This window comes from Microcaecilia unicolor, chromosome 12, assembly GCF_901765095.1.
Source record: "Microcaecilia unicolor chromosome 12, aMicUni1.1, whole genome shotgun sequence".
NCBI lineage: Eukaryota > Metazoa > Chordata > Amphibia > Gymnophiona > Siphonopidae > Microcaecilia > Microcaecilia unicolor.
The window spans coordinates 82,524,237-82,538,035 of NC_044042.1; the positions used below are offsets into that span (position 1 = coordinate 82,524,237).

Below are 13,799 nucleotides of genomic sequence, written 5' to 3' on the forward strand. Positions count from 1 at the left end.
TAAGAGTTCATATGTCTTCCAGGACCCATGTGCTCATTTGACCACTCCCTTCCCTTAGAGAGGATTCAGCTATTAACCCTTTCTTTTCCATGCAAGCAAGATGAATAGACCTAGTTCTGACCTGATTGACTTGGATATAGGAAGTCTAATCAGCCAGCAATCCTGGTCAGACTTGGTTTTGCCTGGCTAAATAAAGGGAATTGGCTAATTGGCATTTGAAGGTTGTTTACTTAAAGTCATAAATATTTTGGTCCTGGACTGTTGGGTAATGTGCCTTGTGTACCCCAGTGTTTGCTGGTAAAGGCTGGGTAATGTAGTATTTCCCATGTGACAGTGCCTCCTCTTTCTCTTCCTTTCTCCTAGGCTTCTGGGTGCACAGTGGAACAGGGCTGATTAAGAAGGAAGGGCAGCAGCCATACTGGACCTTTGTCTCCCAACAGCTTGGTTACTGGGCTGCGGCTGTGCCATCCCCAACAGCAGGTGAGCAGTCTGGAGAGGCGTGGCATAAGGTCTGCCAGTAAAGATTATACCGAATGTCCCCTAAATTATGCTCATCAGGGATATAGAAAAATGTATTGAAAATAATATTTTAAACATTTCTTTGTTTCTAAGACAGGAAAACAGTCAAACAAGTCCATAACAGCTTGACTTGCAGAAAAAATGTCTCCAACATTCAAAAAAATGTTATATCATCTCGAAAACTGAAGCAGTGTGAAAACCACTTTCTATGTACATGCATATAAATACACTCAGGGGTCCTTTTGCTCAGGTATGCTAGTGCACTAAACGAGAAGATGCCCATTATATTCCTATGGGTCTCTTATTTAGCGTTCACTAAATCTGTTAGCACATCTTAGTAAAAGGACCCCTCAGTCCCTTGCCTGGCATTGCAATCTTCCACCCATACAATACTTAAACACTCCTCCAACTTTCACCACTGAATTAGGGGACACTTAATGAAATTACATGGAAATACTTTTAAAACAAATAGGAGGAAATATTTTAGCTCTGAAACTTGCTGCCCAAGGATGTGGTAACACCAGTTAATATATCTAGGTTTAAAAAAAGGTTTGAATAAGTTCTTGGAGGAAAAGTCCATAGTTTGTTATTGAGATGGACATGGGGGAAGCCACTGCTTGCCCTCGGATTGGTAACATAAAATGTTGCTACTAATTGAGTTTCTGCCAGTTACGTGCGACCTGGATTGGCCATTGTTGGAAGCAGGATACCGAGCTAAATGGACCATTGGTCTGACCCAGTATGGCTTTTCTTATGTTCTTCCAGCAAAAGAAGTTAAATTGTCAAACTTGTTAAATTTCTAGGACTGACCAAAAATTGTTTTTGAAAAAACTTACCAGCAGACCTTTGACTAATTTGTTATACAGCACTATTCAGAGAGATCAGGTGAACTTGTCAACAGGCTTCTGTAATTTATTTGTTGCATTTGTATCCCACATTTTCCCGCATATTTGTAGGCTCAATGTGGCTTACATAGTACCGGAAGGCATTTGGCGGCTCCGGTGAGAACATTACAAAGTGGTGTTGTGGGAGGATAGAGTTCCTGTGGTAAAGTCACGTTCAGGGAAGCGTGCAGTAGAGGAAATGAAGTTATGTCCATTACGTACTTTAATTTTGTTGTGTCGCAGAGATCAGGCATTTAGGTTGGATCGGCAGGGTATGCCTTTTTGAATAGGTTAGTTTTTAGTGACTTCCGGAAGTTTAGATGGTTATGTGTCATTTTCAAGGCTTTTGGTAATGCGTTCCAGAGTTGTGTGCTTACGTAGGAAAAGCTGGATGCGTAATTTGATTTGTATTTTGAAGCCTTTGTAGCTTGGGTAGTGCAGATTTAGATATGTTCGTGTTGATTTTGAAGTGTTTCTAGTTGGTAAGTTGATTAGGTCTGTCATATATCCAGGGGCTTCTCCATAGATTATTTTGTGAACTATGGTGCAGATTTTGAAGGTAATGCGTTCTTTAATTGGGAGCCAGTGTAGTTTTTCGTGGAGGGGTTTTGCGCTTTCATATTGCGTTTTTCCAAATATAAGCCTAGCTGCCGTGTTCTGAGCGGTCTGAAGCTTCTTTAAAGTTTGTTCCTTGCATCCCGCGTAAATTCCATTGCAGTAATCTAAGTGGCTGAGTACCATTGATTGTACCAGGTTCCGAAGTGTATCACATGGGAAGAATTGTTTCATGCGTTTGAGTTTCCACATTGAGTGGAACATTTTCTTTGTTGTGGAGACCACTTGGATCTCTAGTGTTAAGTTACGGTCTATTGTAATGACAGATCAGGATTTAAAAGCCTCAGCTGAAGATACGACTTGGCTATTTCGCTGCTATTGTGAGAAGATATCAGTGTTGCTGCTGATTGGTTGACTTCCTACCAATAAAGGACTCCATTGTAGTTAGTTGCTTTAAAAAGACTTGCCATTCAGTTTTCTTATTGATGCCTTCAGGAGCTTACTGTCTGCAAATTAAATGTAATATTGTTCTCTCCTTCTCTGGGAGGAACTGCCAAGATCATATTCCCAGTAACACAAGTCATCCAACATATGGGCATGCAGGCACGAAGGAGCTTCCTCCCTTCCACATCAGCTATGAAATCATTTAAGTTTAGCTTTAATTGGATTTCATCCATTTTGCTCAAATGCTCACCGAACCTTTGCTTAATCTTATGTTTAGCATGGCCAGTGCTTAGTAGTTTACAAGGGCATATAATGAAATAAATGACTTGAGGTATATAGGAATCAAAAACGGACCTTGATGTGTGTTTAATAGGTAATGCAGGATACTGGAAACTATCCAGTTCAGTGATCTGGTAGAAATTCAGTGACATCAAGGAAAATGCCTGGTTAGCAAAGGGATGGGATAGAAGTAGGTGGCATGGATGAGCAGACTGGATAGGCCTTTTATCTACCTTCAATTTTCTATGTTAAGGCCGTTATATGCCAGTATTTAAGTATGACTGCCTTAATTCGATATGATATAGCTGAAGGTTCCAGTACAATACACATCCTGTCCTTGAATCGGTTTCCTTCAGATTTGGAATCAATAATAGGTTTTGATTAGTTAAACTAGTAGAAAAGGCCCGTTTCAGGCACAAATGAAACGGTCGCTAGCAAGGTTTTCCTCAGAGTGTGTATGTTTGAGAGAGTGTGTGTGAGAGTGACTGTGTGAGAGAGAGAGAGAGAGAGTGAATTTGCAAGTGTGTGTGTGTGACAGAGTGAGTGAGACTGTGTGCGAGTGTGTGTCTGTGAGAGAGAGTGTGTGTGCCTGGGGTCCCTCCCTCCCACCCAGTTCCAGTGTCCCCCCTTCCTCCATGTTCCAGGGTCATCGTCGTCCCCTTCCTCCGTGTTCCAGGGTTGTCCCCCCTTCCTCTATGTTCCAGGGTCGTCATCGTCTTCCTCTCTTTTTTTTTTTTAGTTTTTGTACAGGTGGTGCATTCCCCCCCTCCTCTCCTCTCGTCCCCTCCTCTGAAGTCCAGACCCCCCCTCCAAGTTCCAGACCCCTCTATCCCGCTGTCCAAGTTCCAGACCCCACCTCCTTGCCTCCCTTCCTCCGATTTGCAGACCCCACCTCCCTGCCTTCCTCCCTCCGATTAGCAGACCCCCCTCCCTCCGATTTCCAGACACCCCCTCAGAGTTCCTGACCCCTGGACCCCTTGTCGTGACCCTCTCGAACCCCCTTCCCGCCGCCAAACCTCCTCCACTGCCGTTGCGTACCCGTGCTGGCGGGAGACCCCAACCCCCGCCAGCCGAAGTCCTGTTCTCTGCCGCGCAGTGTGGAGTCTTGGAGGAACGATAAAGTTGGAATCTTTTTTTTATTAGAAAGGCAAATACCAAACTAGCCCCCCCCCCCCCCCCCCCCTTTTAAGACTCTATATAATGAAGTGATTGAGAATTTTATAAACCTGTCCCTGGCCAAGGCCTGGAATCACTGCTGAACAGTTGCAAATGACAAGACTTCCCCATCCATCTGAAGTATTTGATTCAGAAATTGAAGTCCCCTTCCCAGCCCAATGCATTATCTAACCCAGGTAGAAAATCCCAGTTTCCCCTAATAGGCAAGTGGTCACTGTCATTAGTATCCCACTTCCAAAGTTTCAACAGAGCTCTCCATGCCTTCCTCATGGGACCTACTAATATATTTCCCCTGAAACACTGAGGTAATTTAGTAAGTTTGGCTTGTAATACATGATTGACATGAAGAGGTGCAAACAATGCCTGTTCAAACTCTAGAGGAGTATAATCATTCAGTTTCAATATATAGTTCCTAATGTATCGCAAAACACAAGCATGATTATAAGTTTGGAGGTCTGGCAAACCCAGACCACCCCATAGCCAACCCCCACACAGTTTGACAAACTTAAGCTTTGGCTTTCTCCTCCCTCCCCCCTCCCCCACCTCCAGCAAAATCTGGTTAACATTCTCTGCAAGTTCTGCAGATCCTTTCATAGCAGCCAAATAGGAAGGGGCTGAAGAGCATACAACCATTTCAGAAACAAAGTCATCCGATACAAACCTACCAATCAGTGATAGAGGTAAATCCCTCCAAGCCATTTCAATGGAAAATCCTCTCCCCCCAGGTATTCCTGATAGAATCTTTTGTTGCTAATGTCTCCTAATTTATGCCTATTTAGCTTGAAACCGGAAAAATCTCCGTACTCCACTATACTCTCCAATAGAGTCATCAAAGTTTGGCGAGGAGACATCAAGTGAACACAAAGGTCATCATCAAATGTTGACATTTTAAATTTGTACCGTCCTATGCTTACCCTTTGATATCGGTATTCAACAGAATCTCTCGTATTAGGGGATCTAACACCAGTGCTTTTTTTGTAGGAAAAAAGGTGCCGGTACTCATTATGGGCAGGGTCACCACACATGGCTCCACCCCTATGATAGCCACACCCACATTAGCCACACCCCTTATACCAGCTATGGGGCATATAAACATACATTATTGAAAATATACTAGTATAGGAGAAAAAAATAACGTGATTTTTTTCATTAGAAATAATTTCTGTAAGCAGATGTAAGTTCTCAAATTGGACATATTTCAAACACTAAAATGAAAATAAAAAGATTTTTTGTACCTTTGTTGTCTGGTGACTGTTTTTCTTTCCATATTGGTCCCAGTCTCTGATTCTACTGCTCTCTATCTGTTCCCTTAACTCCGTTTCCAGCGCTTCCTTTCCATTTATTTCTTTACTTTCCGCCTTTCTTCTTCATTTCTTGTCCTACATCCGTTAGTAAAAGCTGGGTCCTCCGCAGACTTCACCGTCCAGTGGATCCAGCTTCTGCCTATTTTCTCCTCTCTTCCTTTCCCCTCATCTCATCTCTCACTCTTCCCTTCCCTCCATCCATGTCCAGCATTTCTTCTCTCTCCCTTCCCTCTCCTCCATCCATGTCCTGCAACCCTCCTCTCACCTGCCCCCCCCTCCAGCCATCCATACCCACCCAGTGATTCCCTTGGCTCCCCTGCCCCCCCCTCCAGCCATCCATACCCACCCAGTGATTCCCTTGGCTCCCCTGTCCCCCCCTCCAGCCATCTATACCCACCCAGCGATTCCCTTGGCTCCCCTGTCCCCCCTCCAGCCATTTATACCCATCCCGTGATTCCCTTCGCTCCCCTGTCCCCCCCTCCAGCCATCCATACCCACCCCGCAATTCCCTTGGCTCCCCTGTCCCCCCCTCCAGCCATCCATACCCACCCAGTGATTCCCTTGGCTCCCCTGTCCCCCCCTCCAGCCATCTATACCCACCCAGCGATTCCCTTGGCTCCCCTGTCCCCCCTCCAGCCATTTATACCCATCCCGTGATTCCCTTGGCTCCCCTGTCCCCCCCTCCAGCCATCCATACCCACCCCGCAATTCCCTTGGCTCCCCTGTCCCCCCCTCCAGCCATCCATACCCACCCCGCAATTCCCTTCGCTCCTCTGCCCCCCCCTCCCCAGCCATCCATACCCACCCCGCAATTCCCTTCGCTCCTCTGCCCCTCCTCCAGCCATCCCGCGATTCCCTTCGCTCCTCTGCCCCCCCTCCAGCCCTCGCTCCCCTGCCCCCCTCCAGCCATCTATACCCACCCAGCGATTCCCTTGGCTCCCCTGTCCCCCCCTCCAGCCATCTATACCCACCCAGTGATTCCCTTTGCTCCCCTGTCCCCCCCCTCCAGCCATCCATACCCACCCCGCAATTCCCTTCGCTCCTCTGCCCCCCCTCCAGCCATCCATACTCATCCCGCAATTCCCTTGGCTCCCCTGTCCCCCCCTCCAGCCATCCATACCCACCCCGCAATTCCCTTGGCTCCCCTGTCCCCCCCTCCAGCCATCCATACTCATCCCGCAATTCCCTTCGCTCCTCTGCCCCCCCTCCAGCCATCCATACCCATCCCCGCAATTCCCTTGGCTCCTCTGCCCCCCCCCCCCAGCCCTCCATACCCATCCCGTGATTCCCTTGGCTCCCCTGCCCCCCCTCCAGCCCTCCATACCCATCCCGTGATTCCCTTGGCTCCCCTGTCCCCCCCTCCAGCCATCCATACCCACCCCGAAATTCCCTTGGCTCCCCTGTCCCCCCCTCCAGTCATCCATACTCATCCCGCAATTCCCTTCGCTCCTCTGCCCCCCCTCCAGCCATCCCGTGATTCCCTTTGCTCCCCTGCCCCCCCCCCCAGCCATCCATCCCCACCCTGCGATTCCCTTTGCTCCCCTGCCCGGCATCTATTCCCACTCCGCCATTCTCCTTGATCCCCTGCCTCCGTCGCAGCTGCCGTAGTGAAAGGCCGTCAGCCTTCCCTTCATTTCCTGTCAGTGTCCCGCCTTCTTCTGACGTCATTGCACGAGGGCGGGACACGACAGGAAACGAAGGGAAGGCTGATGGCCTTTCACTACGGCAGCTGCGACGGAGGCAGGGGATCAAGGAGAATCGCGGAGTGGGTATAGATGCCGGGCAGGGGAGCGAAGGGAATCGCGGGGTGGGGATGGATGGCTGGGGGGGGGGCAGGGGAGTGAAGGGAATCACGGGATGGCTGGAGGGGGGGTAGGGGAGCGAACGGAATCGCGGGATGGGCATGGATGGCTGGAGGGGGAGGGCAGGGGAGCGGATGGGGGGGGGGGGGAAAGGTGCCGGTACGCCATACCGTTGCGTACCGGCACAAAAAAGCACTGTCTAACACTAAAATGAACGGGGGGGGGGGGGGGAATAAAGGGCTTTCCTGCCTTGTTCCCTCTGAATAGGAAACTGGCCCATTTGTCTTCCATTAACCCACACTGATGCCACTGGGTCTGTGTATAAAACCTTAATTACATCCCCAAAATACCCTATTATACCATATTTCTCCAAGACCCTGTGTAAAATGCCCCAATCCACACAATCAAATGCCTTCTCCGTGTCAAAATTAACAAGGAGAGCGGGTGTTCTCCTGGCCTTAATTGCTTCAATTGTGGCCAAGATCATATGTTTATTACTCACCTCATACCTCTTTACAAAACCCACTTGAGGGTCGGCTATCACATGCAGCGAGATCGGTGCTAAATGATTAACCAAGATCTTAGCCATTAAACTTTGTTTCAAAGCAGAGCAGCAAGATGGGATAATAGGATTCTGGAATAGAAGAGACCTTTCTGGGTTTTGGAAACACAGCTATATTTGCGTTTTTATGTATGGGTGGCGTAAATTGAGTTTTGATGATCATATTAAACATAACAGTCAAATGGGAAACCACCTTATCGTTCAGAATTTTGTAGAATTTGGCACCTTCCCTGAAGCACGCTGTTATCCAAATGACGATGCTTCCCTTATAGGTCCATTAAGCTGTTGATCTGCTTCACTCAAGGTTGGCAAGTTTAACCTGGATAAATAAGTGTCACTATTCAAAGAATTCGTGGTGTCATTCCTTTATAAGGCAGCAAAATAACCTTGGAAAATATTACCAATTTCAGTGTCACATCGCACTGTACACCCCTGGGCATCTCTGAGAAATAAAACTCTGTTATGGCCTTGCCATTGTCTGACTTACTTAGCCAGCATTTTCCCACTTTTATTACTGTATCTATAAAAGATAGTGATAATATTTAGCAGATTTTATTTATTTACTTATTACATTTGTATCCCACATTTTCCCACTTAGCAGTAGGCTCAATATGGCTCACAGGTTCTGGAGAGGAGAGTACCAACTCCGGGAATATATACAGAGTGGAAAATAGAGTAACAGTAGGTGCAAGGAAGCTTATTAATAATAATAATAAGAAGAAGAAGAAACAGCATAAGGAATGTCAAGTCAAATGCAAAGCGCTAAGGAAGGCAAAGAGGGTTGGAGGCAAAAACGCATAGTAAAATTTTTTTTAGGTATATTAAAAGCAGGAAGCCGGCAAAAGATGTTTCCGGGGTAGCCTTGTATGTATACTGCCATTTGATGGAGGAGCTCATTCAGATCTGTCTTAGTAGCAAGCAATTGGGTTTTGTCTTTTGTGAGGCATACTCCACATCTCCTCCTTTCCGTCTGCAGCTGCTTCTCCAATCTATGAATATTGCTATCGCTGCTCTTCTTCTTATGACTAGAAAAATCAATGCTGTCTCCTCGAAGCACTTCCTCCACGACCCTCCAGACCGGTCAAGACGCATGGGTTATGTCCTCCTACCAGCAGAGGGAGACTGAGAAACACTGAGCTTTTGAATACTGTATATATAACCTGTGCAGTACATCCACTAGCCAGTATTTTCTCAGTCTCAGCAGAGGTAGATGGACAGCCTGTGCAGTCTTCAATAGTCTGGTGAGGTAGTTTGATTATTCAGTTGAGGAGTTTCCTCTCTTATTGCCTAAGTTATTAGTTTGGACTACTCCCTGTACGTGGTAAAAAAAAAAAAAAAAAAAAGTGCTTCGGGGCCCTGGGTCCGGTGGGGCCCAGTTTTTCCCCCTGGGGTGTTACACCTGTGCTCAGGTCCCTCCCCCTGTGCTGCTCTCCTTGGAGATGCTGGCAGCGTTGTGCCTCGGCTGCTTTCTATGATTGTAGCCTTGAGAGCCCCCCACTTTGCAGCTGCCAGACAGAAAGAAAGAAAGAAAGAAAGAGAAATTGGGTGATATCTCTTTAAGAGCCGTCTGAGGCTTTATGTAGATAGGAACGGACGGCAGGTTCGTTTCCTATCGCTAGCGAAAGAGAGCAGAGCGATTTTTTGTTGGGGGGAAGCTGTGAGAGACAGCGTGTGCGCCGCTCAGCACAGCGGGTGGTGTGCTTCGAGGGCATGGCAGGCAAACTGCTCCGCTGTCGCGCGTGCTCGCGCCGAGGCATAGAAGCGCCGGGAGGCCAGTGCCGTTTGTGCGGCGAACCAAAGCAGGCCTCGCCGATGGCGGCACCCCCGGTGTTGGTGGCGGAGGCCCCAGCTAGTTCGGGGGCATCGGGGACAGCAGGAGCACCGGCAGGGACGGTTTCAACAAATTTAGTTTTGGCGGGAACGGCCGCCATTTTGGATTCCGCGCGTCCCGCGGAATCAGCGGTTTTTGGCCCTGCTGCTCCCGGGTCGGCGCCGAAGGGGGTGCCTGAGGGTACAGGAGGCGTTGGTTTTCCTCCGGATTTTGTTTGGACCCTTTTTCAAGCCTGGAAGGCTGGTCCCCCATCTTTAGGGGAGGGGGCTAGTGCGGCGCTGGCGAAGAGGCCTCGGTTTGAGTGGGATGACGAGGAGGGGTTCTCCCCTGTAGGATCCGAAGGTGTTTTCAGTGATATTGGGGACCCTGAGGGGCTTGAGGGGCCTCAGGATCCGGAGTTGGGGGTCCCGGGGGAGGATCCCTCTGTAGTGCGGATTTTTCACAGGGAGGAGCTTGCGGAGCTCATTGAGCAGATTTCTTCCACCCTCAAGTTTGATCAGCCAGAGGCGGTTTTGGGGGAGGCTAGACAGGTGGATCCCTTGGTTAAGGGGATTCAGCGGCAGGCTAGGTCCTTTCCCATGAATAAGGACATCCGGGATATGGTGTTTCAAGAGTGGCATTCGCCGGATTCTCCCTGTAAAGTGTCTAAAGCTATGTCGAGACTGTACCCGCTCCCACAGGAAGATAGAGATGCCTTTAAGGCTCCCACAGTGGATGCAGTGGTGACAGCAGTTACAAAAGCCACGGCTATACCGGTGGACGGGGGGACTGCTCTCCGGGATCCCCAGGATAGGAGGCTTGAGTCCTTCCTCAAGCGGAGTTTTGATCTGTCGGCCCTGGCCCTGCAAGCCTCGATTTGTGGGGGGCTAGTTGCGCGGGCGTGTTTCCGATGGGCCGAGAAGCTGCTGGATGATTCGGTGGAGGTTGGGACCTCCGGGGTACAGGAATTAGCCAAATTGGAAATGGGATCGTCCTTTTTGTCTGATGCGCTTTATGATTTGCTCCGTGCTTCGGCCAAGAATATGGCTATGCTGGTGGGGGCACGTAGGGCACTGTGGTTGCGAGGTTGGGTCGCTGACGCGGCCTCCAAAGCTAAGCTTTGTTCGCTTCCTTTTAAGGGGTCCATGCTTTTTGGGGAGGATTTGGATAAGTTGGTGCGTGGGCTCAGCGATGCCAAGGCCCCTCGGCTTCCGGATTTTCGTCCAAAAGGGGCGTCCAGGGGTACTTCCTCCCGAGGCAGGTTTAAGGAGGCTCGCCGGTATAGGCCCGGGAGGACTAGTGGGCCCTTTAGAGGTCGGTTCTTCCAGCGAACTCAGTCCTTTCGGGGGAATCGGCGCGGAGGGCGCGATTTTTCCGCGGGAGGACAGGTTTCGGGGCGTAATTCGCAATGAAGGTGTGCGGGCCCAGGCTCTGGTTCGGGTAGGGGCTCGGCTGAGTCTGTTTTACCAGGACTGGGCCCAAATCACATCGGATCAGTGGGTCCTCGAAGTGGTGCGAGACGGGTACGCTCTGGAGTTCGACGGCTCGCCCCCCGAAAGGTTTCTGGAGTCCCCTTGTCATTCAAGGCTCAAGCGGGCAGCAGTGCGAGACACTCTGGCTCGTCTGATCAGTCTGGGGGCGGTGGTACCTGTTCCCGCCGCTCAACGCCGCTTGGGCTGCTATTCAATTTATTTTGTAGTCCCAAAGAAGGAGGACGCCTTTCGGCCTATCTTAGATCTGAAGGCAGTCAATGCGGCTCTCAGAGTCCCCTCTTTTCGCATGGAGACATTGAGGTCGGTCATTGTCGCGGTGCAGGAGGGGGAGTTTCTCACGTCCTTGGATCTGACGGAGGCTTATCTACACATCCCCATTCGGGCCGCTCATCAGCGATTTCTGCGCTTTGCGGTTTTGGGAAAGCATTTTCAGTTTTGTGCTCTGCCTTTCGGGTTAGCAACGGCTCCTCGAACCTTTTCCAAGATCATGGTGGTAGTGGCGGCAGCCTTGCGGAAGCAGGGGATTCTGGTGCACCCGTACCTGGACGATTGGTTGATTCGGGCCAAGTCCCAGTCGGAGAGCGAGGTGTCTACGGCTCGAGTGGTGCAGTTTCTTCAGTCTCTGGGCTGGGTAGTGAACTTTGGCAAGAGTCACCTGGTGCCGTCGCAGTCGCTGGAGTACCTGGGGGTTCTATTCGATACCAGGAACGGTCGGGTCTTCCTGCCAGGCCCCCGGATTCGCAAGTTGCAGGGTCAGATTCGTCTATTTCTGTCGGAGACGGCTCCGACGGCCCGGGAGTATCTGCAAGTCCTGGGGTTGATGGCGGCCACCATAGAGGTAGTTCCGTGGGCTCGGGCGCATATGCGGCAGTTGCAGTCAGCTCTTCTTCGTCGATGGGCGCCCCTGTCGCAGGAGTTGGATGTCCGCCTTCAGCTGCCGGTAGCCCCACGCCTCAGTCTCCAGTGGTGGCTAGATCCAGGCAATCTGAAAAAGGGAATGCCGTTGGAGGCTCCGCAGTGGGTGGTTCTTGTCACAGACGCCAGTCTTCAGGGCTGGGGAGCTCATTGTCTCGGTCAGGTAGCTCAAGGACGCTGGTCTCAGGTAGAAGCTCAGTGGTCCATCAATCGTCTGGAAACCCGGGCCATTCGACTAGCGCTTCAGGCGTTTCAGAGTGTCCTGATGCAGAAAGCAGTCAGGGTGTTTTGCGACAACGCCACCGCCGTGGCTTATGTCAACCGTCAGGGGGGCACAAAGAGTCAGGCGGTCGCGGAGGAGGCGGCGCTGTTGTGTCAATGGGCGGAGGTCCATCTGCTGGCGCTCTCCGCGGCGCATGTGGCTGGAGTAGACAACGTGGAGGCAGATTACCTAAGCAGGCATGCTCTAGACCCCGGAGAGTGGTCGCTTCATCGGTCGGTGTTCAGTCGCATTGTAGCGGTCTGGGGACTTCCCGTGATGGATCTGATGGCAACGGCCCGCAATACTCAGGTTCAGAGGTTTTTCAGTCGTCGGAGGGATCCTCGAGCGGAAGGCATAGATGCGCTTCTCATGCCGTGGCCGCAGGAGTTACTGTATGTGTTTCCCCCGTGGCCGTTGGTCGGTCGGGTGATTCAGCGCATCGCTCGGCACCCCGGACAAGTGATCTTGTTAGCCCCGAATTGGCCACGTCGGCCGTGGTACGGAGATCTGGTGCGGTTGGCGATAGCGGATCCTCTGCCGTTGTCAGATTCAGGGGTGTTGTGTCAGGGACCGATAGTTATGCCAGATCCGGATCGGTTCTCGCTTACGGCCTGGCTCTTGAGAGGCACAGGTTAAGGAAGAAAGGTTTTTCGTACAGAGTGATTGATACAATGTTGAGTTCGCGTAGGCAGTCCACTTCACTGGCGTATATCCGGGTCTGGAGAGTCTTTGAGCATTGGTGTACAGGTAGGCAGGTTCTTCCCTTGCGGGCGTCGGTGACAGATGTCTTGGAGTTTTTACAGGATGGTATGGACAGGGGTTTGGCCTTGTCTTCTTTGAAGGTGCAGGTAGCGGCTTTGTCGTGTTTCCGTGGGAAGCTCCAGGGAAGGTCGTTAGCTTCTAGTCCTGATGTGGTTCGATTTTTGAAGGGTGTTAAGTTACTGCGCCCGCCCCGGCGGCGGATGGTGCCTCCGTGGGATTTGAATCTCGTTTTGGAGGCTTTGGTGAGGCCACCGTTTGAGCCCTTGGTTTCTGTTTCAGATAAGGATCTGTCCCTAAAGACGGTGTTCTTGGTGGCTATTACTTCAGCTCGTCGAGTGTCAGAACTTCAGGCTTTGTCGTGTAGAGAGCCCTTTTTGTTTTTTTCTAAGGAGAAGGTTTCGTTGCGCCCGGTGCCGTCCTTTGTGCCCAAGGTGGTTTCAGAGTTTCATGTGAATCAAGTGATTTCTTTGCCAGTGTTGGGTGACTTGGCGGGGGATGCGGAGCAGCGTCGACTGGCCAAGTTGGATGTGCGTAGAGTCTTGCGCTGTTACGTCTCCAGAACTCAACACTATAGGCTTTCCGATCGTTTGTTCGTTCTCCATGGTGGTGCAAGAAAGGGCGCGGCAGCTTCCAAAGCTACGATAGCTAGATGGTTGAAGGAGTCCATTGCTTCGGCGTATTTGCTGAAAGGCCGCGTGGTTCCTAAGGAATTTTCGGCTCATTCTACCAGGGGAATGGCAACCTCCTGGGCGGAGAGTAGTATGATTCCTCCGTTAGATATTTGTCGAGCGGCGGTTTGGTCGTCATTGCATTCCTTTGTTAAACATTACAGGATTGATGTGCATGCCAAGGATGAGGCAGGTTTTGGGGCTGCAGTGTTGACCTCTGGCCTACGCGGATCCCGCCCTTAGGATCTTACTGCTTGGGTACGTCCCATGCGTCTTGACCGGTCTGGAGGGTCGTGGAGGAAGGTGAAATTAGATCTTACCTGCTAATTTTCTTTCCTCTAGACCCTCCAGACCGGTCAAGGCC

The 13,799-nt window shown here is 50.5% G+C and overlaps 1 protein-coding gene across 3 annotated transcripts in view; it reads left to right on the forward strand.

Moving 5' to 3' along the window:
• Positions 1-13,799, forward strand: part of FAM171A2 (family with sequence similarity 171 member A2) — a 133,768-nt gene that overhangs the window by 78,483 nt on the left and 41,486 nt on the right. For all 3 annotated transcript variants that reach the window (XM_030220540.1, XM_030220538.1, XM_030220539.1), the window contains exon 6: positions 364-480. In XM_030220540.1, the coding sequence (XP_030076400.1) occupies positions 364-480 (117 nt within the window). The remainder of the gene's footprint in view (positions 1-363; positions 481-13,799) is intronic.